We start from the raw sequence: 27,965 nt of genomic DNA on the forward strand, positions 1-27,965 counted from the left end.
TTAGGCCGGAAAAATTGTATTGTATACATTTCATAGTGTACGTAGATCTAAATCAAATTTGAATGAAATAGTTCATTTCTTTTCATTCAAAACACAGCAGATGACGTCATTAGTTAATGTATAAGCAATAGCGACGTCACAGTTTTATGCGTTCTTTTTCACATGTATTAATGCTTTTCCGGTTGCATAAATAATACTGTTTCTCTACATTCGAATACGCCTTTAATTTTTATTTTTCTTCTTTAAGTAAAATTGTGGTTATACATTTAAAACATCTAACATATTATTTTCAACAAAAGTCCGTAAAAAGTTCTCCATATACCGCTGCCGATTCTGACGTGATGTCCGGCGAAAATTTTTTGCGGACAGAGAAAGAGAGAGAGAGAGAGATGTGCGAACGTGGGGATTTATATATTAGGATATTTAAGAAAGTTTAGGGGAGATCACTCCCGCTTTATTTGTTTTTCAAGTACTGATATAAACAAATTCACAATTATAAAAACATGTTTAAAATACAGCCAACAACATCAACTATGTAACAACTTGTAATCCTTTTAGACTAATAACATTCAATCTTCAACTGGCATCTGTAATATAGCTCAATTATCAACTCGTAATCCTTTTAAATCACATTAGTCTTCATTTTTAACTATCATCCATTTCATAACTTCATTTATAACTGTCATCCATATCATTACTTCATTTTTAACTATCATCCATATCATAACTTCATTTATAACTGTCATCCATATTATAACTTCATTTATAACTCTCATCCATATTATAACTTCATTTATTACTGTCATCCATTTAGATGTCAATGAGTGGAATTTCTCTGACAGCTGTGTAATATTGTTCCTGACATCAGAACAAATGTCCAAGGTTTCATGTCAAAAAGTCATGTCAATGAAGTGCCAGGTCAAATTGGTGAGTCAAGGCATTATGTCAAAGAGTGTCTAGAAGTTGCATTAAGGTGTCAAGTAAAAAAATGTGTCTAGTCATACGGTCAAGCTGTCATGCTAAGGTGAAAAGGTCAAGATGTCAGACCTGAATGACTAGTCCCCGTGCCAAGGTGTCAAGTCAAGGTGTCATTCACAAGGTACCATTCACAAGGTGTCATTCACAAGGTGTCATTCACAAGGTGTCATTCACAAGGTGTCATTCACAAGGTGTCATCATGTGAGACTAGAATGACTAGCCCTCACACATCGCCTCCTCTTTAGAACAAACCGCAGCTTCCTCCACCATAGCCTCCGCCTCAGGTACCGGCAAACTGACATCAGGTGCCGGAGACATGACAACAGCAAGGGGGGACTTTGTCCCAACAACTGGGGACCTGGCCCCACCCACTGCGGTCCTGACCCCACCCATCCCAGAAGTCCTGGCACCAGGAGATTTGGCTCTCTGAGCTTTGATGCCCACTGCTGAAGGTTTAGCGTCAGTGACGGGAGACTTGGCAACACCGACAGGAGATTTGGTGCCAAGTGTAGAGCTTTTGGTGCCTAGAACTGCTTGCTTGGCACCTATGACAGATGGTCTTTTAAGTTTGAACAGCTGCATACATAGTCTAAAGTTTTCATGATCTAGGACTCCTGATGGATAAATAGCACTCTGGTCATATTTCTGAAATTAAGAAAAAAAAAATGTTACATGAATTTAAAAAAAAAAACCTATACAATGCAAAAATCTAGGCAAACATATATCAGTATATTAAAAACATTAGCAATTCAACTGAGTATATACATATATATTCTTTAAAATCTCACGACACAATAAAAGTGTAAACAAATTAGAATTACTTTTTATTGATTTATACAATTGGCATATGAGCAAGATATAAACCTGCTAATACAACTAATTAACTTAATAAAAACTGTTATTTCACTGTTAAATTAACCTACCGGATCAATCTTGCATAGCTGCCGTCTAATTTCCAAATCTTTCCTCGCCGTCAGTGCACGTCTAAACATTCCAAAATTGGCCAGCAATCCAGACCTCTCTAGCGTCTTTGCCTTGTTATGCTTGTGGTACGCGGATGTGTCCCCGTACAACTTGAAGACAGGTTTAGTCGCGGGGGTCAAGACCGGGGCCCTGACTGGCTTAGCAAACTCAGTTCGTTTAATCAAACCCTTCTGTGCGGGGATTGTCTGTTTTGGTGGGTCGGCCCCGGGGTCTTGCGTTACGGTGGGTTTAGTTTGGGGTAGGTTGTCTTGACCTGGGGGTAGAGTGTCAGCTGGTGTGAGGCATGGTTCTGGCTTGGTGTCAGGCTGTGACGGCTCTGCCACGTCTGGTTTTGTTTCGCCTGATTCTGCTGCTTCACTTTTTATTTCAAATTTATTTTCTGGGGGAATAATACAATAAGGTGAGAAGCATAAACAAAAGTTGTGTGGGGAAGAGGAAAACTAAACAGATATCAATGAGACAATTTAGTGGCAGTGACTATCTCTTCCTATGGCCCAAAATGATGATAATAATTTCAAAATGGAACAAAATGCGAATGATCTCAGACAACTTTCTCCTACAACCTACATTCTTTTAGTACTCATCGATTAGACTCATCAGCCATAACAAAATATACCAATACTTATTAAAGTACCCTGGCAGTCTGCAGTGCAGATAATGTATTACACCTATTTTTGTGACCTCAGAATCAACCCAAAAATTACTATGCAGTTAAATAAAACAAATACAAAAAGAAATTTAAAATAATGTGCTTTTATGCCCTAAAACATAAAATGAAATCCCCCTAAATTTTACCATAAACATAATCCAAGCCAAAATGTATACTCTAAAGGGAGATATATGATTATGATACTGTATTTCAAAATGCAGCTGTATGTATATTTGGAGTCCACTGACGTGTGTATGTATGTATATGTATGTATATATGTATATATATACATGTGTGTGTGAGTGTATATATATATATATATATATATATATATATATATATATATATATATATAACACATCATTAAAATCAGTAATTTATTATATCGTCTTTAACAGGTAGTAAGTAAAAAGCACTGCAATGTAGAACAATAGTTAAAATTGTTTTACATTGTATATTTATTTATCTAGGGTTTTTCCCATTTAATTTTTTTAAATCCAAGGGCAATAACTTTTACATTTTTTTCAAAAATATGTTTTAAAATATAGAGATGTTCAACAGTAACAAGCTAAAATTCAGATCATTGATCATAAACTACAATATTAAAATGTTTTTTAGAGTTTTAGTCTGAGTTCCTTAAACTATTATTTTCAAATATTGTTTGATGCTAGTCTAAATAGAAAACCATTGGCAAAAGTAAATTTGAATCATAGACAATTGAAAGTTTGTATTTATTACTTGATTAAGCAAAGATTTTGTAACAATTCAACGTGCCTTTTAATATTAACAAAATGTCTAAAAAGACCTTCTAAAAGACTGACACTGTATGGTGGAATGTGGATGTTGGTGGAAACGGTAAAATAAAATAAACAAAAACTTTTTTAAGATTGAGAATAAGCTTTTAAAGACACTGAAAATAAGGAAAAAACTTGCTTCCATTAATAAAAGCATTGGTCACTAAAATATGTAAGAAACTAAGTTTGTTTACTGTCTGATTTTCGGGTTTTTTATATTTGTTTTTATATTTGTTTTAAATTCTTCTTTTTTATAATTCGTTATTAATGAAGCCAATAATTCTTATCCCTGAAACCCAATCAGTATTTTGAAACACATTTATCTCACATTATCTGCCCCTTCTTAGTGGTCAATTCTCAGGCAAGAAACAAACTGTAAAAAAACCAGTTCACCAATGTAAGATAACCTATTGAGATATCACTAGTATTTAATCTTGTTATTTCATCTTCTATTATTGAATACAGTCATTTTTTATCAAATTTTAATGACATTTTTATCTCTAAATTGCTTTAAAATTAGATATTTTTGCATTATCTGGAAATTTTGAACAAAATACTTGCATTAGATGGGTTAAATTTTAATTACAAGATTTGCCACAAACCCACAAACAAGCAAACAAACATTGTGAACTAAATAAATGCTTATAAAAATGGTTTTAACTGTCACTATTATGGCTTCTCCTTTATCTGGCTACAAAGAATGCCATTCCTTAATGACAACTATTAAAGCACCAAACTAAATTTTAGCACCAGATATTTTTTAGAATACCATATTTTTTGACAGATTAGTATTAGGAGCTAACTGGGCTCATAAGAAAACCCTTAAGTTTTCCTAATAAAATATAATTTGGGATATACTCGCCCTATAATACAACACTCAGCATATAAGATGGCCCCTACTTTTGAGATATCCCTGGGTTGTACCTTCTCATAGCCGGAAATTACAGTATTTAGCAACAGCAAATCTTTCCAGCATGAATAATGAATATAAAATCAATCTGAAACACCAGCACCATATTTTTTTTCACCAACAGACCTGGAACAACTTCTGCAGCTGACAGCTCATCCATCTCCCTCTGGCACGCCAGCTCAACTTCTCTGTACAGTTTGTCCCCAGCAAACACCTTGGACAGCCCCATCTCAGAGAACAGGCTCGCTGCCTTGAAGCGCTGGAACACAGGACCAGACAGGGAGCTGGGCTTAGCTGCTGGCATCAGACTGGCAATGTCTATGTCCAAGATGCTTACTATGGCTAAAAAAAAATGTTAAAATCATTGTATCAAGTAAACAATTAAATAAAAGCTTTTGATCTACTTCAGAATCACAAGATGAAAATACAAATTAGCCAAATTATTTTGACTACACTGTGATGATTATAGAGTGAAATTCTTAAAATAAAGTACTATCTAAACTATTTATGCAAGACTATTGATCATGGCATAATGTTCCAATTATATTATTTCTCAAGCATTATATTATACAATAAAACCATGAATTTGCCAAATTATTTTAACTACACTATGCTGACTATGGAGTGAAATTCTTTCTATAAAATACCTTCTAAACTATACATGCAAGACTACTGATCAATCACAAAGGCATTACATTACAATTATATTACAAAAAACATGGATTAGCTCAAATATAATAAATCTGTAATTGAACAACTCTAATAATGACTAAAACCATGGAAAATACTGCAACAAGTACACATTTAATTTGGGCTTATATTATGTTACAGTATTACACAACAAAATATGTTTGACTACATATACTTACTTCTTTTGTTCATACGGTCACCCTCCTCATAAAGATCATTTTCATCAGATGAGATTTCCTCATAGCCCTTATCATCATTGTTACCAGCTTTAGTGCAATGACAATAGGTAAAAGATAAATTAATTTTTTGTCAAGTTTTAGCTGTTAATTTTAGCTAACTTTTACTACTCTGTCAACACAAAATGCTGTAACTTTCTACAAAAAGAGCATAATTCTAGCTTTTAATATTAAAAAAAAATTATGTTGCCACATTTTGTACCAACATCCCCCCACCCCCACCCCAGATATATGACAATTCTTTGACTCAGATTGTATAAAAAAAATACCAAAATGTGAACCAACGCTGATAGCTATTTAATCTAGTCCAATAAAATTCAATGTTCATCTGTATAAAAAATTCTAAATCAAACACTTACGCCGTCTTTTGGCTGGTTTTTCTTTAGGAATATCTTCTATGATCTTCATACGAGGAAGGTTCTTATCCATTAGAGGTCTGAGCAAATAAGAATAAAAAATTTTACGACAAGGTCTAGTAAGAAGGTATTATGTTAGAAAGAAATCAAACAATTGTTTTTACAATAAAATCAGCAGTAGCTGTATTGACACAAAGAAATATAGCTCAAACAGGTCTCTAATTTGATTTCCTGGCTCAAATTTGAAGGCCGTTATGGAGTCAACTCAGCTTTTCTAGGGACCTGACCCCAGGAGACTGTGCATAACAGTGTTCAACACACAATTTGTTATCATACTACGGTCATAAAACATGGACTCTACTTCATATGCCATACATATTGCAAAGTCTGAAAGAAACATTAATTAAAAACAAAAAAATGAACAGAAAATCTTGTACTTGTCTGGCATGAGATCTGAAGATCTTCCACTCTGGTCCATCCTAACATCCCTAATGTCAACCATTCTCCCTGACGTTGCTGGGCTGCGTCTATTTTTGGGGACATCAAAGTCCATTTGATTGTCCCAGTCTTCCACCTGCTGTTAACACGTTTAAAAAAGGTTGAGCAGAATCTAATATATATATATGCTGATTTAATCTTATAAATTGTTGCTCAAATTAGAAAATAAAATCTTATTAATAGACAATCACCCCTTACAACATAACTGGGTATTAATAACAGCAGTAAAATTCTCTTTGACCGAATGTTGATTTTTATTCTAAAAAAACTACTGAATGATCTAAATTTTGCTGTCATATTTGTTTTATATTTAGACAAAACTAAAACATTTTTCTGAATTTTGCTGTTATATTTGTTTTATATTTAGACAAAACTGAAACCTTTTTCTGAATTTTGCTGTAAGATGTTTTATATTTAGAGAAAACTGAAACACTTTTCTGAATTTTGCTGTCATATTTGTTTTATATTTAGACAAAACTGAAACCTTTTTGGTGCTGACACCTACAAGGAGTAACTCTTCTTCATCGTCATCTGTCCAGTCACTGAATGCATCTTGGAGATCATCTAGATGAGAAGAAAAAACATAAGTATCACAACTTGACTTTACCATTTACACTTACACAAAATAGTGTAGCAAAAAAATGTGCAGTCTTATTGGCAATGTAGAAAGTAGTAATTTAGTGTACGTTACCTAAGCCATCGTTTAACATAGCTGCAGCTATGTCGTCACCATCTAGCTTTGTAGGCAGAGATTCTGTTAAAATAAATTGGTGGTGTAGTAAGGTAATATTATTTACTACAGATTAGGACAGAAGAGGAATACATGAGGTCTTGAGTTAATTTAGACAGATAATGAAAAAGAAGGTAAAAATGATAATTTATTGATTACCCTGCCGCTAAAGCTTACCACCTAAGCCACCTCGACATAACATGCTAGTACTTGAATATTCCTTCTGACCCAGCCTTTGACCTCACACCAGAGACCACCAAGACCTAACTGCCTCCCATCCTATCTTCCTAGATGACTTATCCTTCTGACCAACCCTCCCAGAAGACTAATCCTCCAAAGCAACCCTCCCAGTTGACTTTACCCCCCAGCTGACCTACCCCTTGAACAACCCTCCAGATGACCTATCCTAACACTCCTAGATCACCTACTCTCCTGACCAACCCTCCCAGCTGACCTATTCTCCTGACCAACCCTCCCAGATGACCTACTCTCCTGACCAACCCTCCCAGCTGACCTATTCTCCTGACCAACCAACCCAGCTGACCTACTCTCCTGACCAACCCTCCCAGATCACCTATTCTCCTGACCAACCTCCCAGCTGACCTATTCTCCTGACCAACCCTCCCAGATCACCTATTCTCCTGACCAACCTCCCAGCTGACCTATTCTCCTGACCAACCTCCCAGCTGACCTATTCTCCTGACCAACCTCCCAGCTGACCTATTCTCCTGACCAACCCTCTCAGCTGACCTATTCTCCTGACCAACCCTCCTAGATGACCTATTCTCCTGAACAACCCTCCTAGATGACCTATTCTCCTGACCAACCAACCCAGCTGACCTACTCTCCTGACCAACCCTCCCAGATGACCTATTCTCCTGACCAACCAACCCAGATGACCTATTGTCCTGACCAACCCTCCCAGCTGACCTATTCTCCTGACCAACCCTCCCAGCTGACCTATTCTCCTGACCAACCCTCCCAGATGACCTACTCTCCTGACCAATCCTCCCAGCTGACCTATTCTCCTGACCAACCAACCCAGCTGACCTACTCTCCTGACCAACCCTCCCAGATCACCTATTCTCCTGACCAACCTCCCAGCTGACCTATTCTCCTGACCAACCCTCCCAGATCACCTATTCTCCTGACCAACCTCCCAGCTGACCTATTCTCCTGACCAACCTCCCAGCTGACCTATTCTCCTGACCAACCTCCCAGCTGACCTATTCTCCTGACCAACCCTCTCAGCTGACCTATTCTCCTGACCAACCCTCCTAGATGACCTATTCTCCTGACCAACCCTCCTAGATGACCTATTCTCCTGACCAACCAACCCAGCTGACCTACTCTCCTGACCAACCCTCCCAGATGACCTATTCTCCTGACCAACCAACCCAGATGACCTATTGTCCTGACCAACCCTCCCAGCTGACCTACTCTCCTGACCAACCCTCCCAGATGACCTATTGTCCTGACGAACCAACCCAGATGACCTATTGTCCTGACCAGCCCTCCCAGCTGACCTACTCTCCTGACCAACCCTCCCAGATGACCTATCCCTCTAACCACCCAAATGACCAACCCTCCCAGATTACCTACTCTCCTGACCAACACTCCCAGATGACCTACTCTCCTGACCAACCATCCCAGATGACCTATTCCCCTGACCAACCTCCCAGATGACCTAACCTCCTGACTAACCTTCCCAGCTGACCTATTCCCCTGACCAACCCTCCTAGATGACCTACCACTGTCAGAAGATTTCCTCCTCCTCTTCTCATCAGGCTCTCTACTGCTGTGCCTAGACCCTGAATCAGATCTTGTTAGAGACCTTGACCTCTCCCTCTTTTTACTCCTCTCATTTCTCCGCTACAAAATTATCAACATCAAAAACGCAGTTAGGCAACATTCATTACACAACAACTGCATTAAGTTTTTTTCCTCTCATTTCTCTTCTACAGAATTATCAACATCTAAAGCACAGATAACATTCACTACACAACAAACATCAACAACTGCGTTATGTTTTTCTTCTCTCATTTCTCTTCTACAAAATTATCAACAACAAAAATAAAGTTAACATTCACTACATAACATTAACTGAGTTAATTTTTACTCATCTTACAAAATGACAACATCAAAAACACAATTAGTTGACAATCATTACACATCTACAACTGCATTTTGTTTTCCTTATCTCATTTCTCCTCTACAAAATTATCAACATAAAAAATACAATTAGTTGACATTCATTACACAACATCAACAACTGCATTACATTTTTTCCCTCTCATTTCTCTTCTACAAAATTATCAACATCAAAAACACAGTAAGGCAACATTCATTACACGACAACAACTGCATTACGTTTTTTTCTCTCATTTCTCCTCTACAAAATTATCAACATAAAAAAACACTATTAGTCAACATTCACTACACAACAACAACTGCGTTAAGTTTTTCTCATGTAACAAGTAAATTTGAAGAAACTACTCACATCATTTCCTTTGTTGCGCCCCCTATCCCTGTCCTTAACACTTGAAGGTGCTGGGGAGTGGGAGGCTTTGGCTGGGGATTTGACAGGATCAGCTGGACGCTTGGCGCCACCTGGTGACCTGGCTGTACCACGTTTATGTTCCGGTGACTTAGAGGACCTGCGAGATGACTTGGACTGGGAATGTCTGGAGTCTCCACTCTTCTGAGAGCCTTTGGGCGAGGGGGTTCTGGAAGACTTTTCTCTACAATAAACAACAAATGACACAAAAATTAAAGTATCCGGTCTGTTTGAATTTCGTTTTCAGTAGTAGTAAGGGGAAGGTGTGGTCGGGCTAGAGAGCTCATAATTTGGTCCCATGGGCAGATGTGGGTCGTTAGCTGAAGACATCAACTCATTTAGGAGAGATAACTCCAAAATTAATTAATTGCTGTCTTGCTGATTGTTCTTGGATGGACATAGAATATGAAAACAAATCCAGAAAGAGAAGCAGGCTGAATTTGGAGAGCATGGGGCATGTGGTGCATAACATATTGACAAACAATATTTTATGGTGTTGGAGGAAATCCCCCTCAAATATAACAATTAAGAACAAATAAGAAGAAGTAGTTAAATAAAAGCAACACCTACTTTGTTGTATCATCTTTCTTTACACTTCTGTCATCCTTGCTTGCGTCCTTACTTCTGCTGCTCTCTGAAGCCTTAGACACCGGCGCTTTCTTCTCAGGTGGCTTGATGCCTCGTCTAGCAGCCCCCACCCCTGTCTTGCCTTTCTCCTGGGCCTTTGTGTCCTCTGGTTTCTTGGGGCTCTTCTTTCCACCAAAACTTTTACTGGTCGTTTTTTTCTTCAGGCTGACGGTGGTCTCTGTTTGGGAGAACAGGGTAGCCAGAGAGGTTTCATCCCTAGCCATGGGGGACTCCTCTTTCCCGGACTCTGGTTTGGCCTTTGACCCCGTACTCTGCTTGCTGTTGCTGCTGGACTTTTCAGTGGTTCTGCTCTTGCTGTCCTTGTCTGAGACTTTAGCAGAGCTCTCACTCTTGGCATCGGCCCGGGTTCTGTCACTGGCTTCATCTTTAACACTTCTGTCCCGGTCTTTAGAATTTTTTCTCGATGTCGCCTGAGGAGTGCTGTCTCGCGGCTTCCAGTCCCGCTTCTCGGAGTCATCATCGCGGAACCCGGAACCTCTCGGCTGACCCCTGGAGTCAGGAGCAGGGAGAAGTTTCCCTGCATCTCCTCCCCCTCCCAGGTGAGGGAGGAGTCGCTCTTCTCTACCACCTTGCCTCCTTTCTTCTCTTCCTCCTCCAAACTCTCTCCCACCTTCTCTGAAGCTACCGAATCCTCCTCTGCCTTCTCTTTCATTCTCCCACTCATCCCTAAAGTTATCTCCTTCCCTTCTTCCTCTTTCATCCCAGTCTCTGCCTCCTCTGGTCTCTCCTCCTCGTCCTTTAAAATCAAATTTTAAAACTTTAAAAACAAATCATCATCAAAATGTAAAGGAGATTTAATAAGGGGTAAATAATAAATATAAGAAGAGCATTAAAACATGTAATACAGAATTCTTCACCAGATGCACAAAACTTAATCCTTTTATCTACAGAAGTGTAGGCTTTTTACCCAGGATTCAGGCAGGTTAACATCATTACACAACAAGCAAACAAAACTAAAACATGCACTCAACAGTGATTTTAAGGAAAATAATAGCTAGTGGGAGACAGGATATCAAAAACTGTGATAAATGATTAGGTCATTCACAATAAAGGTCACGTGATGCACAGGCAGGTTACAAACAGTACTGTTGTTCAAATATGTTTTGGTAATGAACAGTTCAATAATTACTATTTAATAACTTTTACTTGTAAAGAGTGACAATCTATTTTTCAGCCCATTAAATAATAAAATAATTACCAAGTAAAACCAGTCTTATAACTACCTTTTTCATTTTATTTTTAATTCACTACACAAAATTGTTTGAATAACATGAGAATATTTTCTTATTTTTAAAATTTATAACAAAAATAAAGCATCTTTTGGGGAAAAAAAGAAAAAGAGATTCTCGCAGCCCTGACTAAATAAAATAGTTGAACAAAAATAAATAAGCCATCTACAACACCTGAAAAGCCACCTCTCCCCCGCCCCCGCTGCTCAAAACCTTCTCTTTGACCTGGTCTGTCAATATTATCACTGCCTAAAAGTGGAACAAAAAACATGGATAAAAGTCTGTCAATATTATCACTGCCTAAAAGTGGAACAAAAAACATGGATAAAAGTCTGTCAAAATTATCACTGCCTAAAAGTGGAACAAAAAACATGGATAAAACTCTGTCAATATTATCACTGCCTAAAAGTGGAACAAAAAACATGGATAAAAGTCTGTCAAAATTATCACTGCCTAAAAGTGGAACAAAAAACATGGATAAAAGTCTGTCAATATTATCACTGCCTAAAAGTGGAACAAAAAACATGGATAAAAGTCTGTCCAAATTATATATGCCTCCAGATGTGGCAAAGGCAGGGATGTGACAAAATTATCATGGCAAAAGGCATGGATGAATGACAAAATTATCAGAGCCTAAAGTTAAAAAAAAAAGAAAAATAAATTAAAATGCTACACTAAAAATAAATATGCAGTGACAATTTACACCATTAAATGGCTATTTTGAATAACAATGTGATAGCATTACACAACGAATACTCAGACAAAATGCTAAACCAAGGTATAATGCAGTTAAGAAAATGTATAAAAATATATATCTAATATATAAAGCTCAATTCTGTAACGCATATGTTTGTCGTTGGCATTTCTACGGATTTAAGTGTTAGATCAATTATCGTGCGCGTTTGTCTAAATTTATGAGTTAAAAAATTACTATTAAAAGTGTTGGGAAATCATTTTCATTTTTCAAATTATAGTAATAATTGTCGGCATGTTCATTAAACACAAGTTTTAAAAAAATATCATCTTTTACAAAAATTCTAATTATGTTTTTATTTAGTCCTATAGCGCTTACTTCCCTTTGATAAATTAGGCAAAACACAATTACTTCCCTTTATGAAATCATTGCATTAGTTGAAAAGCATTTACTTTTTAATTACTTTGTTTTGGTGTTGGGAAAAAAATAATTACATAATTAGCGGGGATTGATCAAGTGCAAATGTTTTAGGTATTTTACGGATAAGCTTGGAGTATTATAATTGTTCATTAAATTGAAACAGGCGCGTTCGTTTAAGTGAGTGCAAAAACTATGAATAAGTTGGGGTACTATAGTCGTTTATTAAGCTAAAACAGGCGATTCTGCCCCGGGCGTTTATGTTCGCGTTAGTGTTTTCTTTGTGTTTAGGTGGGTTTGCGTTAGTGGTTGCGTTTTGATTTGGTTCGTTTTTGTTCTTTCTTTTTTCGTTTTTGTTTGTGTTTTTTTTTGTTTGGGTTTGTGTTTGTGTTTTTGGTTGGTTTTGCGTTTGGATTTGGTTTGTTTTCGTTCTTTCTTTTTTCGTTTTTGTTTGTGTTTTTTTGTTTGGGTTTGTATTTGTGTTTTTGGTTGGTTTTGCGTTTGGATTTGGTTTGTTTTCGTTTGCTTTTTCGTTTTTTTTTTTTTTTTTGTTGGTATTGGTGTTTGTGGTTGGGTTTGTTGTTAGGTTTTTGTTTTCGTTTGCTTTTTTGTTTGTTTTTTCTTTGTGTTTGTATTGGTGTTTGTGGTTGTGGTTGGGTTTGTTGCTAGGTTTTTGTTTTCGTTTGTATTTGTAATTGTGTTAGCGTTATGTTTGCGTTTTGTTGTTTTGGTTTTGGTTGGTCGTGGTTTGGGTGAGCAATGCCGGGTTTATGATGATTACTAAACACACAGGTAATGGTCTTTAACAGAAAGGTTTTTCACAGAAGCCAGAGCAGGGCCTGGCCGGGACGGCTAGTATATATATATAAAGCATGGTAGGAAAAGCATGAAATATTCTACTACATCAAGGTACATTCCTCATGCTGACAGACCAGGTAGGTTACCTTCACAACAACTAGAAAAATATATTAGGAAATCACAATCCCCTTGATTGGTTTCAACCGTATATAAGCAGATAACCTTATAACAATGAAGCTATTTTTAACAGCTATTCTTCTATTTACTGACCCCTTTCGAATCCACCTCTCTGTCTCTCCACTCCAAACTGGCCAACGCGCTGGCTGTCAGTGCCAGTAAATCTACCCCTGGGTTCCTCAAAGGTGCGTCTGTCACCATCTTCACTTCTCTGTGTGAATCTGCCACCACGTTCAGCCTGTGGGGTATAAATTGGGGAGAGATCTTTTTAAAACACATAAAAGTAGATTGGTACATTGGAAAAGGATTGAAATGAAGGACAGATTAAAAAGATAGATTAGAATAATGGAGAGGAGAATGTTTGGGGTGGATTAGATAGATGATAATGGTGTTGCTTGCTGGACATGGTTTAGATTGAAGGACAGGATTTAGAACAAAAAAAAACAGACGACAACAACATATTAGAATGATATACACGGATAAGAATGTTGGAAATGGATTAAAATGATAGACATGGATTAGAATGTTGGACATGAATTAGAATGTTGGACATGAATTAGAATGTTAGACATGAATTAGAATGTTAGACATGAATTAGAATGATGAATGCAGATTATAATGCTATACATTAATTAGAATGATGGACAAGGATTATAATGCTGTACATGGATTAGAAAGTTGGACATGAATAAGAATTATATACATGAATTTGTGTGTAGGACATGGAAGGATTAGAAAGTTGCAACAGCAACATATTAGAATGCTATATGTTGTGAATGGTATTTTAGTGTACTGAATGGGTATGAGAGTATGTGTGTAGTGGAATGTGTATAATATTAATAAAAGATGTTGAATGTGATAAGGCAAGTAAGGATGTGACGTGTGAGAGTATGATTTGGTTGTTAGGGAAAGTAGTGGAAATCAGTCTTGGTCTTGTTGCGTGAGGTTGTCAATATCTTTGGCTTTCGTCGTCCAGTCGTGTCTGTTGTGTGCTATTAAACTGTGAAAGGAATCAACGGCATTCTGTTTAGTGATTTCTATGGAATGATATTGGATCGTTGTACGTTGTCCTTCAACCCCGTCCATGTCTCACATTCGTTAAGTGATGGACATGGATTAGAAAGTTGGACACGGATTAGAATGATATACATGGATTAAAATAATATAAATGGATTAGAATGTTGGAGATGGATGGGAAAACATCCAACCTGCTGTGCGGTGAAACCTCTCCTCGTCCTCTCATCCTGAGACCCTCCTCTCTTCTCTCTATCTTTGTTGAGGCTGCTATCTTTATGATCGCCTCTCCCTCCATCCCTGTTATCTTTACGCTGGTCTCCTCTATCACCTTTCCCTCCATCCCTCCTCCCTCCTTCCTTAGAATCCGTCTTTCCAGTCTTCTGATCTTTCCCATCTTTGCGACCCCCATCACGGGCACTCTGTCTGTTCTCCTTCGTGCCCCTGCCTGCCTGTGACAGGGAATGCCTGTTGCCGCCCCGCGCATCCTTCCTGCCCTTGTCTCTCCCCCTGTCTAAACTCTGCCTCTCTGGTCTGCTCTCACTGCGCTCATCCTTTGTGGCTGGCCATGAATCTACAACAGACATGTAGAATTTAATTAATTAGAAACGATCTTGTTTAAACTACATGTGAAGAAAGCAATACAAAGGATGTCCTCATTTACTTACTACTCACAATGCAAAGTTTCTTTCATTGTGCAATATTTTTAAAGTTCTTTTAAAAAAGTAAAGCTCCTGTAGGATTTTTAAAAATGGAATTTCTCAACTGCTGAGAAATTTGAAATTCTGAACTGACAATGTTTTTATTACTGTTAGATAACAAATTTGTTTATGTTGGTCCCAGTACAGCTTCTTGGTTTACATCACCTAAATACTTTTGTTTATCACAATTTAGATTAGTAGAAGAAGGGAGGTGGGTTTCATTTAGTTCAAGTATTATTTATTAAAAAAAAAACAATGTTAACTTTTTCTTTCTTCCTGACCCTCAGATGATCCAATAGTTCTCTAGCTTGAAATCAAAACTAATTTTTATTCCAAAAAAATTACACTTTATTAAAATAAACAGCTGATCCAGCGACTCAATTAATCTTACCTGCACTGTTTCCTCTTTTCTTGCGCTCAACTTTCACCTCCTTGCGTACAACCGACTCGACAGGTGACCTCAGCTTAGCCCTGGAGGTCGACCTGTCATGTGATCGGACAGCAGATCGGTCTTGGGAATGATAAGATTTCTTCTGCCTCCTCCTACCCCTGTTATCAGAAGATGATGACGATGACGAAGAAGATGAGGATGTGGAAGAAGCTGATCTATAACTCTGAACCCGTTTCTTTTTCTCGACTGACTTTGAAGCTTTCCTTCCTCTATCATGTGCAGAATCATGACCTTTCTTTTTTCTTGCTAGACACACACAAATAAAACACTGAAATTACTAGAAAAAATCTAACTCCACAAAAAATTATATCTACTGTTTAATAAAATGTTAAAAAGGTACATCTAAGTTTATTTTTTCAATAAATTATTGTTTGAGGTAACCGCATAGCCTAAGGCATGTAATATACATATATAGAAAGTTAAAAAACTATGTAGTGAAATTGGTGTGGTATATTATGGTAATGGTATTTTTCTACAGGGTAAAATATTCAACACCAGTTAAAGCTATGATAATGTAAAGATTGTCAGATTAAGTTACTGTTTCTGAGCTGGTGGTCTATATGACAGATAGAGTTCACCTGTTTCTGTGGCAACAGCATATGAGGGAATATATAGGTCAGTTTTATACCCAGCTGTCTTAACTTAAAATGAGTCAGGTACCCATTATAGCTGAGTTGACTCAGGGTAAATAAAGAATGAATATACTACAATTAGAAAGGCAGAGAAAGGACAGGATGAGACATGAACAGCTTGCTGCCATACCTGTACTCTGGGAGCTAGAGCTGTCTGAAGAACTGGATGATGATCTGGACTTGGAATGTCTCCTGGCAGGTGAACCAGCGCTGGGTGATCTTGATCTCTTGAGGGAGGCTGGACCCCGCTTTAATTTCAGGACCTTTTTCAATGGAGACAGCAACTTCTTGGCCTTTCCTGGAGCATCAGCAACTGCTTTCACTTTCTTCTTTTTTTTCTTTCCTTTATTTTTAAGTTTTGGAGATGATGATAAAAACCTTTTATCTGAGAAAAAATTTTGTTAAAGAAATTGTCTCAGAACAATTCCCAGTTTTACCATTTCATTAGGGGCTTATATTTTGTTCCATTAATTGTTCTGTTCTGTGCAATATTTTAAATTTTAAAACCCATTAATAATTTTTGCTTTTTATAGCATGAAATTTGGAGTAGAAGATGTATTTGTGTTGCTTTTTACTGTTCCTAACCTAACCTTGATCCAAACAATAGTTGATCTTAATGTAATCCTAACCCTAATTACAAAAGCACCAAAAGCAGAAATAAAACAAAACATGGATATGTTCTACCATTGTTTTCATAAAAACAATGTGAAGTGAATAATTTGGTTAAAAACTATGTTATCATAATAGGACTTTTTAAGATATATTTTACAACTTATAAGTTGGAGCTAAATAATGTATCATTTTACTGCTTGTTTTTTTTACATAAATTGTCAGCACATTTGAAATTTTTTTTTTTAAAAACTGTCTTGCGCTGAACTCACCATCAGGAGTGTCTTCATGAGGGACGGATGTTGGGGACTCTGGATCATACAAGTCTGCAGCTAACTTTCCACCTTTTAACCCAGCCTTCTTTGGCTTCACACTAGCTTCGCTTGGTAGACTAACAGGTGGGTCCTCATTGTGCTTCTTATCTTTGTTTTTCTTTTTACGCTTCTTACGAGAAACATGTTCATCATCATCTTCGTCTGTTCCGTGTCTGACGGTGTTAAATAATTATTTTAAAATATTTCATGCTTCACTTATTTAATATTTAAAATTATTAAATACAATATTAGAAATCAAAAACTGGCAATTAAGTTTTTCTTTAACCTATTTAGTTAAGTTAAAAAAAAAAATTTTAATTGAATAAACTCTAAAAGACAGTGAAATATGAAATTATATTACTTCCGTTTTCCTTCTTTTGTTTTGTCAACAAGGACGTCTTTGTCTGTAAAACTTTTCTTGCTCTTTTTCTTCTCTTTTTTTTTGCTATTAGATGAAATTTGATTAAAAAATGTTTTATGTATTGTGAATTTAAAGACTAAAAAGATAAATAAAAAAAATAGTTGCCTTTGTTTGCTCACCTATTAAAATTTGCAACTTGATTAAAAAAATGTTTTATGTATTGTGAATTTAAAAACTAAAAAGATAATAAAAAAATAGTTGCCTTTATTTGCTCACCTATGAAAATTTGCAACTTGATTAAAAAAATGTTTTATATATTGTGAATTTAAAAACTAAAAAGATAATAAAAAAATAGTTGCCTTTATTTGCTCACCTTGCTTTGTCTTTCTTCTTTGAATGAGATCTCTCAGGGCTACTGTCAGACACTGAGGAATCTGACTGTTAAATCATGAAGAAGTTAACAACTGCTTTGTATAAATTCTTTAAAAAATACACAATTAGTGTTCATGTTCAATGGGTTTAATTCAAGAAATTTTTCTTTTATTGATACAACTATTGTGTTTAAAGCACTGGAAATCACTTCTTTTTCTTCCTGCATATTAGAGACTGCAGGAATAAGGTGTATTATAAAGACAAAATATCTGGTTAAGCAAAACCCTTAATCATAAACTTCAGGAAATAATCATTCATATAGAAATTTAAACAATCCTAATATATAAAAGGCTGTGTGCGCTCTTCTCTCTCTCTGTCTGTCCGCAAAATATTTTCGCCGGACATCACGTCAGAATCGGCAGCGATATATGGATACCTTTATACGGACTTTTGTTGAAAAAAATATGTTAGATGTTTTAAATGTATAACCACAAAATTATTTAAAGAAGAAAAATAAAAAATAAAGGCGTATTCGAATGTAGTATTATTTATGCAACCGGATAATTGTATAAACTTGAGACAAGAACGCATTTAACAATGACGTCGCTTATTGTTTACACTAAAAAAAGAGCACGAAACTGATGACGTCATCTTCCGAGTTTAGAATATAAAGAAATGAACTATTTCATTCAAATATGATTTAGAGCTATGTACGCTATGAAATGTATACAATACGATTTTCTCGGCCTAAACTTAAAAAAGTTATTTTATCTATTTGGATTCTAGATCTAGATCTAGAGATTCTAGATCTAGATATTGATCTCGATCTAGATATTCTAGATCATCTAGATCTAGAGATTCTAGATCTAGATCTAGATGATCTATAAAGCTAAGTTGTCGGGTGCCCGATAGGGCACTTCCCGGCGCCGCAGGCGCTTCAAATTTGGCAGGATCTTGCCTTGGGGCGACAGAACACGGGGGCCGGTTGGCCAAAAAGTCTACGATGAGGGGGTCAAAACTGACCTCGACTGAACGGCGCCTTATATGGGCGAATTAATTAAGCATTCAAATTCTCAATGTTTTCGAAAGCCTAAGCGAAGCTGGGCAGCATGCCTAGTAATCTAGTATTATCAAACTCTGTTATTTATATAGAAATAGAATTCAACAGTTAACTTCATGTCGTAATCTAACTTTAGTAGCAAATTTTTTTCATTCACATATAGGTAAAGCAGTTACCTTCTTCAGGTCTGGGGGCCCTTCTTCATTGGCCTCTAAAGCTTCAAGGGCTCTCTGAATCTCCAAACGTTTTTGCTCAAGTTCCGGTTCCTTTTTATGCTCCAATTCTTTGGAAAATAAACAAGAATAAATTTTTCGTTACATTTTGCAGACTTGAATTAAAATTTAGTTTTCTATCGGATGTACTTCAACAAACTGCCTTAAGTTACATAGTATGCATGATTTAAATATGCTACCTACCTACATACAAGTGACTATTAGAAACAACTGAAAGAAGACAAGGGCAACATGTATTATAGTACTAGATTGTGTTTTATATTTTTAATCTTATCACACAACTATTTTTGTTTCACCTAACTACATTATTTTATAATAAAGCTAGTTTTTCTGGTGTTTTTTATTGATTTTTTTAACTTAATTATACAATTTAAAAAAAATATAAAACTAGCTTGTTTTTGTTTATTTAGCCCAATCACTCAATTTTTTTATAAGAAAGGTCAAATACAGGCAATGGTCGCTGCTAGCTGCTATTAAAATGTTGCTATTTTAAAATGTATGTAAAATATGCTAACCTTTAGATTAGAATTAATATACTAAAACCAGTGTTAGTAGGAAACTAAATAAACTATTTCTTTTTTTTTTTGGAAGGAAAAATAGCTATACAGACTGTTTAACTTTTAAATAGCTATATTGATTTTGAAAAGTAAGCATTCATATGATACATAATTTATTTAAATGTAGATCTATGTATTGTTAGCAATTTTAAATACTCTTAAAAAAATTATTTTTGGTTAAAATTTAGAGTTGATTAAAACCTAGAATTTTATTTTATTATAGCAGGCCTATATACTGGATTTCAGCCCTTTTAATTTACCTGTGATGAAAATAATGCAGCCTATGCTATGTGATGGGAGAGGCTTGTAGTACCACCCTAAGCTAGAGGAAAGCACAAACGAAGTGTAACCCATAAAAAACTTACTATCCATTGACCACTCATCCCTGTCGTCCCCAGACTCATCATCACTCCCAGCACCGGTTTTCCCACGCACCACAACCTGGGACTTGACTTTGGTTTCCCTGTCCTTCCCCCCTTTAAACTTCAGCCTGAGATTATCTGGACTGGCTTCTGTATCCCTGAACATTAAAAACAATGCTGCTCAAATTTCACTTCAAAACTTTAATTCTTACTAAACATATATTATTGATAAAGTTTATTCTAAAATTCAAATATCAAAACAGAAATATTTGTTGATGTAACATTTAAACGAAAATACCATACACAAGTCTTACCGTTTGTTGCGATCCTTAACAACACCACTATAACTTTTGGCATATTCACCTTGGTCTTGAAAATCAAAGCTAGCTTTGGATTTCTGTTGATGTAAGTGACTCAAGTTTAATAAAATACAAACATTAAATACTAGAACAAATGAGAATTTAATAATCTAATAAATAACATTATTATACATATAGTATGAACTATAAATCCTGTAAATTGTAAGGTCGGTTAGTTATTTATTAATATATTGTATTACAAATATTGTAGCCAGTCTCACTAATTTTTAAAGTGAATTATTTTCCATTTCAAAGTATATCCATTATAAGATAACAAAACACAAAATTTAAAGCCCCATCAGACTGAGGGACTGAAATTATTTATTTTTACAAAACAGAGTAACTCGTTTCATGGCAAAAATATATATTTTACGGATTGTGCCTATAACAAAATGAATTTTATATCCATCTCTACTCCGTAAGGTGTTATTCTAGAACACCCCCCACCCCCGTGTAATTTCATTATTTGGGCATTTTTCTGTGAGAACAATTTTCAAAATTTTGTATTTGTGCAATTTTCTGTGTGCGCATTTTTGTGTTTGCATTTTTCTGTGTGCACAAATTTCTGTATGCACATTTCTCTGCTGCGCATTTTTCTGTTGCTCATTTATTTTTGCACAGTTTTCCGTTTCGAATCTGTCTGGTCACCCTTATCTTTATGGAGACATGTGTAATAGTATTGCTCGCTACCCCGCAGGTGTGGCTGGTTGCTAACAACAATATGGCGTACAGACCGGATGCATGACTTCCGACGATTTTTCATCTTAGATCCAGACACCTTCTTAGAATTACTTTTAAAAATGTTTACCACGAGCAAAATAGCGGGTTTTCACGTTATAAGAATATGCTATAGGTGGCAGGGCTAAATATGCCAGAAAAGCATTTTAAAATTTGCTTTGGAGAATGAAGGCTAAATTTAAAAGTCGGTGTCATTAAGATTTATAGAACTTTTAAAATATCAGCCTGGAGAGTACAAAAATGAATTGGAGGCTGTAGAACTATTAGGGTTATCAGTCTATGAAAAAATAAATATTACAAGCACTTTTTTTTATAAGACACGACTTCTGAATGACAACAAAAAATTTTTTTTTAAACCATGTGACCGCTATTTGGTGATCACTAGTGAAGAAGTCTGGGTGCATGGCCACTTAAAAAGTCTAACCAGATTATTGGTTTTCTTTAGCTTTAAACGTAAGAGTGGTTGTCACGTAGAGGTGTGTCCTGCATGGCAGTGAGTGACAATAAATATTAAATTAAGTAATTTAGTTTAAAATGAACTAAAAACTTCAAAATTAGTGCCTAATGGATTAAATATGGATGTCTATCATTCAGTGGTCATGTTTAAATTGAAAATTGAGTAGGCCTAGCCTAAATTTTAGATTTAGTAAGAAAATCTACAAAATTCTGTTTCATACACGAAAATGGTTGCTTTGTGGATTGGAAATTAATATCATATTAATTTTACTTTAATAAGAGACAGTGGTAAAAACAAAATTTGAAAAATCACTCAAGAGCTGTGGGCAGGTTTTTTTTAATGAAAATTATCTCCCTTTGTCCAATACTATAGTTATTAGTTACAAATAGTAGAAGTGGAGTGTAGTTTTTTAAGTAGAGTTAGTAGAGTAGAATGGCTGGAGTAGACACACACCTCATTTCTTTGAGAGCCACCCGGCCCTAATCGATCGAAGACACTTCTTCGGTCAGATTCATCACCAACATTTTCTTCTTCAACTGTAACTCTTCGTTTAGATTTATTCGACATAGCCGGTTGTGATCTTTGGAGATGCCGAGGAAGAAACTTCAGTTTACTATCTTCGGTCGCCATGTTTGCGTCGATCTTATAAAACAAGGATTAAAATACAGACATCGAATAGAAACAGTTCAAAACTGTTAAAATTTTTTATTTAATATTTAGATCTAATATAGATTCTAGATACAAACGTTTAGGCCTAAGCAATCTAGATCCACATATTAGAACAAACTTTTGATTCTGGACAAAAAAAAAGTAGAAAATAAAACTATTTACATCCAGTATAATAATTCTTCATAAGCCTAAATATACTAAACAAACTGAAAAATGTTAAGAAATGTTCGTTAAGTTATGCAGTGGTGTAGCGAGGTCGGGTGTCACCCGGTGCGGCACTTAATGGTGTCACCCCTTAGCGTAGCGACTCTTCCCAGGGACAAACTTTCAATTTTCGATTTGCACCCCCCCCCCCTCCCCTCAAACTTTTGATTTGTATATATTTTCTATATAAATTCCATTTCGTTCGGGCGGTAGACTTTCTTCGGAAAGGGGAGGGGGGACATGCCCCCCCCCCTCCCGAAGAGATGCTTGGAAGAAACTCTGGTTCCTGGTAGTCCACGCGCCAGTCCACCCCTTTTCTATACCAAGTCTAAAAAACAAACTCTCTTCTCACCATTCCAGGGAAGAACCTTCCGTCGACGAGAAAGCTTCCCGCCCCAGAGTTATAAAAATTCGAAGGCGCTTTTTTTTGCGTTTAACTAGTTCTTAACAGAGTTTATTTTGCTGTTTATACACAAGCGAGGCAGAAAACAGCTCAATGAGTTAATGTCAAGTCGATTTTATTTGATTAACGTCGACTGTGTAAAACTAGGCTGTTGCACGTAATTTTAAAACCTCATTCAAGCATAGAAAAAAATACACCAAAAAAATAAAAATAATTCCCATTACATCGATACCAATTTTGTGTTTCTAGATTCAGTCCGTAGGAGTTAAGATATGGCCTTTTGAAAAGGTGTGGAGTAGCAACGCACCGTTAAGACCTGTGTAATTCACGCCAATAAACTCAGCAGGGGGGGGGAGGTTCAGAATGTATTCATTACAAGCTTTTATTTAACTTGCTTCCTCGTCCAGTCTGTCGAAAGTCTGCCTGTAGTCATAGATCGAAACAGTGTTTCGGGGGGAATGGGGGCGGACTAAAATTTCCGATGGGGCGGACACTTTATAGTTTTTTTTTAAATAGTAGTGTCTAATTTATTTTCTACTTTTTAGTCTTAGTGCATTATTACATATAGGCTTTTTCTTTAAAAGTTTTTACAAGCTTTTATTTAACTTGCTTCCTCTGTCGTCAATCTGTTGTCAGTCTAGATTGAAACGCCTTATCGAAATTTCGAGCACTTCTAACTGACAGATTCGGTTCAAAGTTGGCAGGTGTGTCAAGACATAAAGACAATGCAATCTGACATTAAATTAGACTTAATTGGATGCCTAATAATTATTTATGAATATATTAAAATTGTGTCCAAATCAGTAGGCTGTCTTATTCAACTACTACTACATCCGCACTATTATACGCGCGTTTTCACGTTCTTTAGGTGCGCAATGGTTATATTATGTAGCTCTCTTCTACATCCGCCTATGTAGCCCCCTTCTACATTCTCCTCTGTAGCTCCCTTTTATATCCGCCGGTATAGCTTCTCCCCCCCCCCACTTACCACACCACTCACTCATGAATACAGAGGCGTAGCGAGGGGGGGGGGGTGCGGACCGCACCGGGTGACACCATTTAGGGGGTGACACCAAGGCAAAAAATAGCAAAATATATAGAGAAAAACTTGAGGGGGGTGCAAATCGAAAGTTTGAGGGACGGGGGGTGCAAATCGAAAGTTTGAGGGGGTGGGGTGCAAATCGAAAGTTTGAATGGGGGTGCAAATAAAAAATTTGAAAGTTTGTCCCAGGAGGGTCGCTATGCCTTTGGGGGGTGACACCATTAGGTGCCGCACCGGGTGACACCCGACCTCGCTACGCCACTGCATGAATATCAACTTCATGTCCCAGGATTCATTTATTTTTTTACTTAAAGTCCCCGGAGCCCGACCACACCTACCATCCCACACGACCTGTCGCTGACAGATACGCTTTCACTACTACATTTTTTTCTCTCTCACAGCAAACAATACAGCTATAAACTAAACTAGGCCTCTGTACATTCGTACATTCGACACGCCTACAGTGTGTAGGTCAAGGTGTGCAGACGTAGGTCTGATTATAAGTTTTAACTGGGTTAGAAGTGAAACACACTTAAAAATACTTTTTATTCAATATTGGTATTTTGTTTCGTTGTAGGTTATCCTGAATAGTTTTTTTTTCTTCGGAGATCGAGTAATATTTGTATGTATGTGTTCAAAATCAGGTAAAGTAGCAAACGCTAAAAAAAAATCTTTAAGCTCTTATATTTTGTCTCACATTATTGCGTTTTGTTTCTGTATGCAAAAAAATATCAGTAACACTAAACAAAACCATATCTTTTTTTTTTCTTAAGCTTAACACAAGGGTTATCGATTATCTTTAACCCTTTTCTTTGATACAATGATACGAACGCATCCATATTTTTGCATGGCACTAAACTTTAGTTAGATTATGCTTTCTTTTTTTCAAAATCAGAGTTTAATCATTTGGTATCAACTGCATAATATAAAATGATTACTGGTGTTCTAGTCCTATATGGGTCTGTAAGCCCGAGGGAGTCAAGGTATGTGGGAGTACCAGGGTAGCATAGGGCTGTAAGGCTAGGACCATGATAGTCCGACGAAGGGGGGGGGGCATAATTGTGGGAGCTTAGGATCGTTAAGGATTAGGACTATGGGTGTTTACGTCCCCGAGTTCTTAGGACTGTGAGAGTTTAGACCCACGAGAGCCTAGGTTTGTGAGCTTAGGGTCCCCAGAGCCTTAGTTTGTGAGTCTAGTTTTGTGCGAGCTTAGGGTCCCAGGGCCTAGTAATGCGAGAGCTTAGGCTCCCGAGAGCTTAAATTTGTGAGAGCTTAGTAGGGTCCCGAGAGCATAGGTTTGTGAGAATTTAGGGTCCCGAGAGCCTAGTAATGTGAGAGCTTAGGCTCCCGAGAGCCTAGGTTTGTGAGAGCTTAGTAGGGTCCCGAGAGCATAGGTTTGTGAGAATTTAAGGTCTCAGAGCCTAGTAATGTGAGAGCTTAGGCTCCCGAGAACCTAGGACTGTGAGAGCTTAGGGTCTCAGAGCCTAGTAATGTGAGAGCTTAGGGTCTCAGAGCCTAGTAATTTGAGAGCTTAGGCTCCCGAGAACCTAGGACTGTGAGAGCTTAGCGTCTCAGAGCCTAGTGATGAGAGTTTAGTTTCATTATCGCCCAGGGTTGTAGTAGTGTGTGGCCTAGAGATTCTCAGAGCTTAAGCGGGAAGGAGCAACTGTAAACCATTTCTTTATGTGATCTTTCTTGTTTAACCTCAGGAACACTAACACAATTTCATTTTTTTTTAAATCACACAACACACTTAAAGCATACACTGGATTATCTAAATCCCTAACACAGCTGCATGACATAATAAATGCCCGTACACTCTTATATAAATACATCTAACCCCGCCAGGAGAAGCTGCCTGTTGTAACAGATGTTAACAATGTCAACATTTACCAAGTCCTTGAGTCAATACGTATAGTCGTCTGCTGAACTGAAGTCTTCGATCGCTGACACGTTTGTATTGGTAAATAACGCGTGCAGTAAAAAAAAAAACTAAAGTAGGTGTGTAAAGATTTGGGTCGTTGTTGACAGACATGTTGTCTAGTATAGTTGCTGTATTAAAGGAGAAATATACTCATGTTTCATAACTCTTTTCGCGTGGTCAGACAAGTTGCTGTATAGTTGCTGTTTTTCAAGGAGAAATATACTCATGTTCGATAACTCTGTTCATGGTGCTAGGTTGTCGTTCCTGTGATTGAACACTTTTTGGAAAGCACGTGTGTGGACTTAGTTCACAACTCACTGAAGTAAGGGCAGACATTTTTTTATTCTGAAAAAAATGCTGGTATAACAAAATTACCGTATTGTAAGGGTCACAATTAAGCTTAGGTTTAGTGCTAGGGTTGTTGTGGATATTCTAGCAATAACACAAATTAGACAACTTCTAATATACCGAAATTATCGTCAAAAACCTTTCCACTGTAGGGCACACAGTCAAATATGATTAATTTTAGTGTATAATTTAATACTAATACCAAACACTAGATATTCCAGCTCAGCCCGATGCAACACGAATTATAATTGAAAGTCATACGTTTGACTTCAGTGTTTCTTTTAGACTTTTTTCCGGGGGGGGGGGGGACACTTAAAATTTTCGGGGGGGGGGGGGGGGGGGAGGGGGCGGTAGACTTTCTTCGGGGTGGCGGACACTGTTAATAGTATATATTATTTATATAAATTTCATTTCGTTCGGGGGGCGGTAGACTTTTTTCGGGGGGGGGGGGGGCGGCGCCCGAAAAGATGCCTGGAAGAAACTCAGACTTGAAGCATAAAATACAAGTTAATGGCAACATTGTGCATCATAATGATAAGCTGTGATTTATAATCACTTTGTAGAGCTGTAGCGTGTAGATTACAGACATACTCTTTACAGGGTTTCTCTCAGACTTTTTTTCAGTGAGTGGGGAGCATACAAAACTTTTGGGGGTGCTGGACCGCCCTTAAAATTTCCGAGGGGGGGGGGCGGAATGGACCCTAGATAAGGTATATAATCTCGATATAGTTTTTTTATTTATTTATTTGGTGGAGGGCAATGCCACACCCCTGAAGAGATGCTTGAAAGAAATTCTGCTCTTTTGATACAGTTGGGTAGACATGATCAGTATTGATCATCAAGTTAGCCTAGTGAGTAGTGATACTCTATGCTGAGATGGGATATAGCAAGGAATAGGCTTGGTGTCAGCAGAGAAGAATATAATAATAATAAAATGAAGCTGTTATTCCCTTTGTTGAGATCCATTTCTAGTTTATTCTTAGTTTCAATTTTAAAGAACCTTTAACAGCCGGGATTTTTTAAAGATATATATATATATATATATATATATATATATATATATATATATATATATATATATATATATATATATGTGTGTGTGTGTGTGTGTGTGTGTGTGTGTGTGTGTAATTTATGACAATTTATAAAGGCCAATAAATGATTTTTTTTTACAAATGTTTAGTTCATGATTGATAATGTATTTTCCCACAGAATCTGAAGAATGACGTTTTATCAGAACCTGGCTCAAGTTAAAACTGTGACATTGTATGCCTCGCTTCTAGTAGCTTCAGGAATAGTTGTCATAGTAACATTTAAACTTCTCAATTTGGCGATATCCGGCAACCATCGACACGAGAGGGACGTTGATCAGCTGACAAAAGTTATAAATAATTTTACATTAGTGTTTGGGTGAAAAAAAATCTTAGCACGTATTTAGAATCCCGCCAACAACGTGAACGTGCCAGTTTTTCCTGCATTGTTGATCTAAACAATTTCTTCAATTGGCCAAATCAAAGGGAGAATACTACTGACCACTTTATTTCAACTATATTACAACAGTTATGTTTCTTTATATTCACATCATTGAAATGGAACGCGTTAAATAATAAACATTTTACATTTTATCATTAAATTTCAATTTATTACATTAACAATTAGGTTAGTACGTACATACTTTGTTTAAAGATTGACTTATTACATAAATTATTAACAAGACTAAAATAAATGAATGTAAAAAAACTCTACTTTTACCCACACGATAGTGAATAGTCATTCAGTCAATCATCATCAAAAGCATACACACTCACGC

At 36.6% G+C, this 27,965-nt stretch overlaps 3 protein-coding genes and 1 long non-coding RNA gene across 6 annotated transcripts; 2 read left to right on the top strand and 2 right to left on the bottom strand.

Annotated features, from left to right (window-relative positions):
* Positions 1 to 991: 991 nt before the first annotated feature.
* Positions 992 to 8,722, bottom strand: LOC131951636 (uncharacterized). 2 transcript variants are annotated; one of them, XM_059313978.1, is made up of 9 exons: positions 8,577 to 8,722; positions 6,787 to 6,849; positions 6,580 to 6,659; positions 6,035 to 6,174; positions 5,601 to 5,677; positions 5,185 to 5,271; positions 4,442 to 4,657; positions 1,902 to 2,341; positions 992 to 1,623 (listed from the first exon to the last, which is right to left on the bottom strand). In XM_059313978.1, exons 2-9 carry the CDS (start codon positions 6,803 to 6,805, stop codon positions 1,195 to 1,197), a joined length of 1,488 nt encoding a protein of 495 aa, XP_059169961.1. In that variant the 5' UTR covers positions 6,806 to 6,849; positions 8,577 to 8,722; the 3' UTR covers positions 992 to 1,194. The 2 variants fall into 2 exon arrangements, with proteins under 2 accessions (XP_059169961.1, XP_059169962.1); XM_059313979.1 differs by having other exon boundaries at positions 6,601 to 6,659; positions 8,577 to 8,721.
* On the top strand, positions 8,137 to 8,511 carry LOC131951644 (DNA-directed RNA polymerase II subunit RPB1-like). Its single transcript, XM_059313987.1, has one exon. The coding sequence runs from the start codon at positions 8,137 to 8,139 to the stop codon at positions 8,509 to 8,511; it is 375 nt and encodes a 124-aa protein (XP_059169970.1).
* Positions 8,723 to 8,772: 50 nt separating the features above from the next.
* On the bottom strand, positions 8,773 to 22,211 carry LOC131951645 (serine/arginine repetitive matrix protein 2). The gene is made up of 17 exons (XM_059313989.1): positions 22,019 to 22,211; positions 20,326 to 20,408; positions 20,015 to 20,169; positions 19,276 to 19,302; positions 19,036 to 19,142; positions 17,801 to 17,865; positions 17,428 to 17,511; positions 17,025 to 17,239; positions 16,274 to 16,528; positions 15,452 to 15,757; positions 14,554 to 14,933; positions 13,439 to 13,583; positions 11,434 to 11,508; positions 9,953 to 10,766; positions 9,326 to 9,566; positions 9,107 to 9,129; positions 8,773 to 8,875 (listed from the first exon to the last, which is right to left on the bottom strand). The coding sequence occupies exons 1-17, from the start codon at positions 22,193 to 22,195 to the stop codon at positions 8,773 to 8,775; spliced, it is 3,255 nt and encodes a 1,084-aa protein (XP_059169972.1). The 5' UTR covers positions 22,196 to 22,211.
* Positions 22,212 to 24,347: 2,136 nt separating this feature from the next.
* On the top strand, positions 24,348 to 27,955 carry LOC131951649 (uncharacterized). Of its 2 annotated transcripts, XR_009388430.1 has the most exons (4): positions 24,348 to 24,527; positions 25,732 to 25,846; positions 25,989 to 26,129; positions 27,368 to 27,955. It is a non-coding gene; the product is annotated as an uncharacterized LOC131951649 (long non-coding RNA). The 2 variants fall into 2 exon arrangements; XR_009388429.1 differs by lacking the exon at positions 25,989 to 26,129.
* Positions 27,956 to 27,965: the final 10 nt, after the last annotated feature.

Source organism: Physella acuta, unplaced genomic scaffold (assembly GCF_028476545.2).
Source record: "Physella acuta isolate Inbredline_101_S28 unplaced genomic scaffold, ASM2847654v3 ptg000819l, whole genome shotgun sequence".
In the NCBI taxonomy this organism is placed as follows: Eukaryota; Metazoa; Mollusca; class Gastropoda; family Physidae; genus Physella; species Physella acuta.

Coding starts and splice junctions, on each gene's coding strand:
- LOC131951645 (XM_059313989.1), bottom strand. CDS start 22,195: ATGGCGACCGAAGATAGTAAACTGAAGTTTCTTCCTCGGCATCTCCAA. Junction 20,170..20,325: donor GTTAAGGATCGCAACAAACG/GTAAGACTTGTG, acceptor TTTAATGTTCAG/GGATACAGAAGCCAGTCCAG. Junction 16,529..17,024: donor TCATGAAGACACTCCTGATG/GTGAGTTCAGCG, acceptor ATTTTTTCTCAG/ATAAAAGGTTTTTATCATCA.
- LOC131951636 (XM_059313978.1), bottom strand. Junction 2,342..4,441: donor AGCTGCAGAAGTTGTTCCAG/GTCTGTTGGTGA, acceptor TTATTCCCCCAG/AAAATAAATTTGAAATAAAA. Junction 1,624..1,901: donor AGCTATGCAAGATTGATCCG/GTAGGTTAATTT, acceptor TCTTAATTTCAG/AAATATGACCAGAGTGCTAT.
- LOC131951644 (XM_059313987.1), top strand. CDS start 8,137: ATGACCTATTCTCCTGACCAACCAACCCAGCTGACCTACTCTCCTGAC.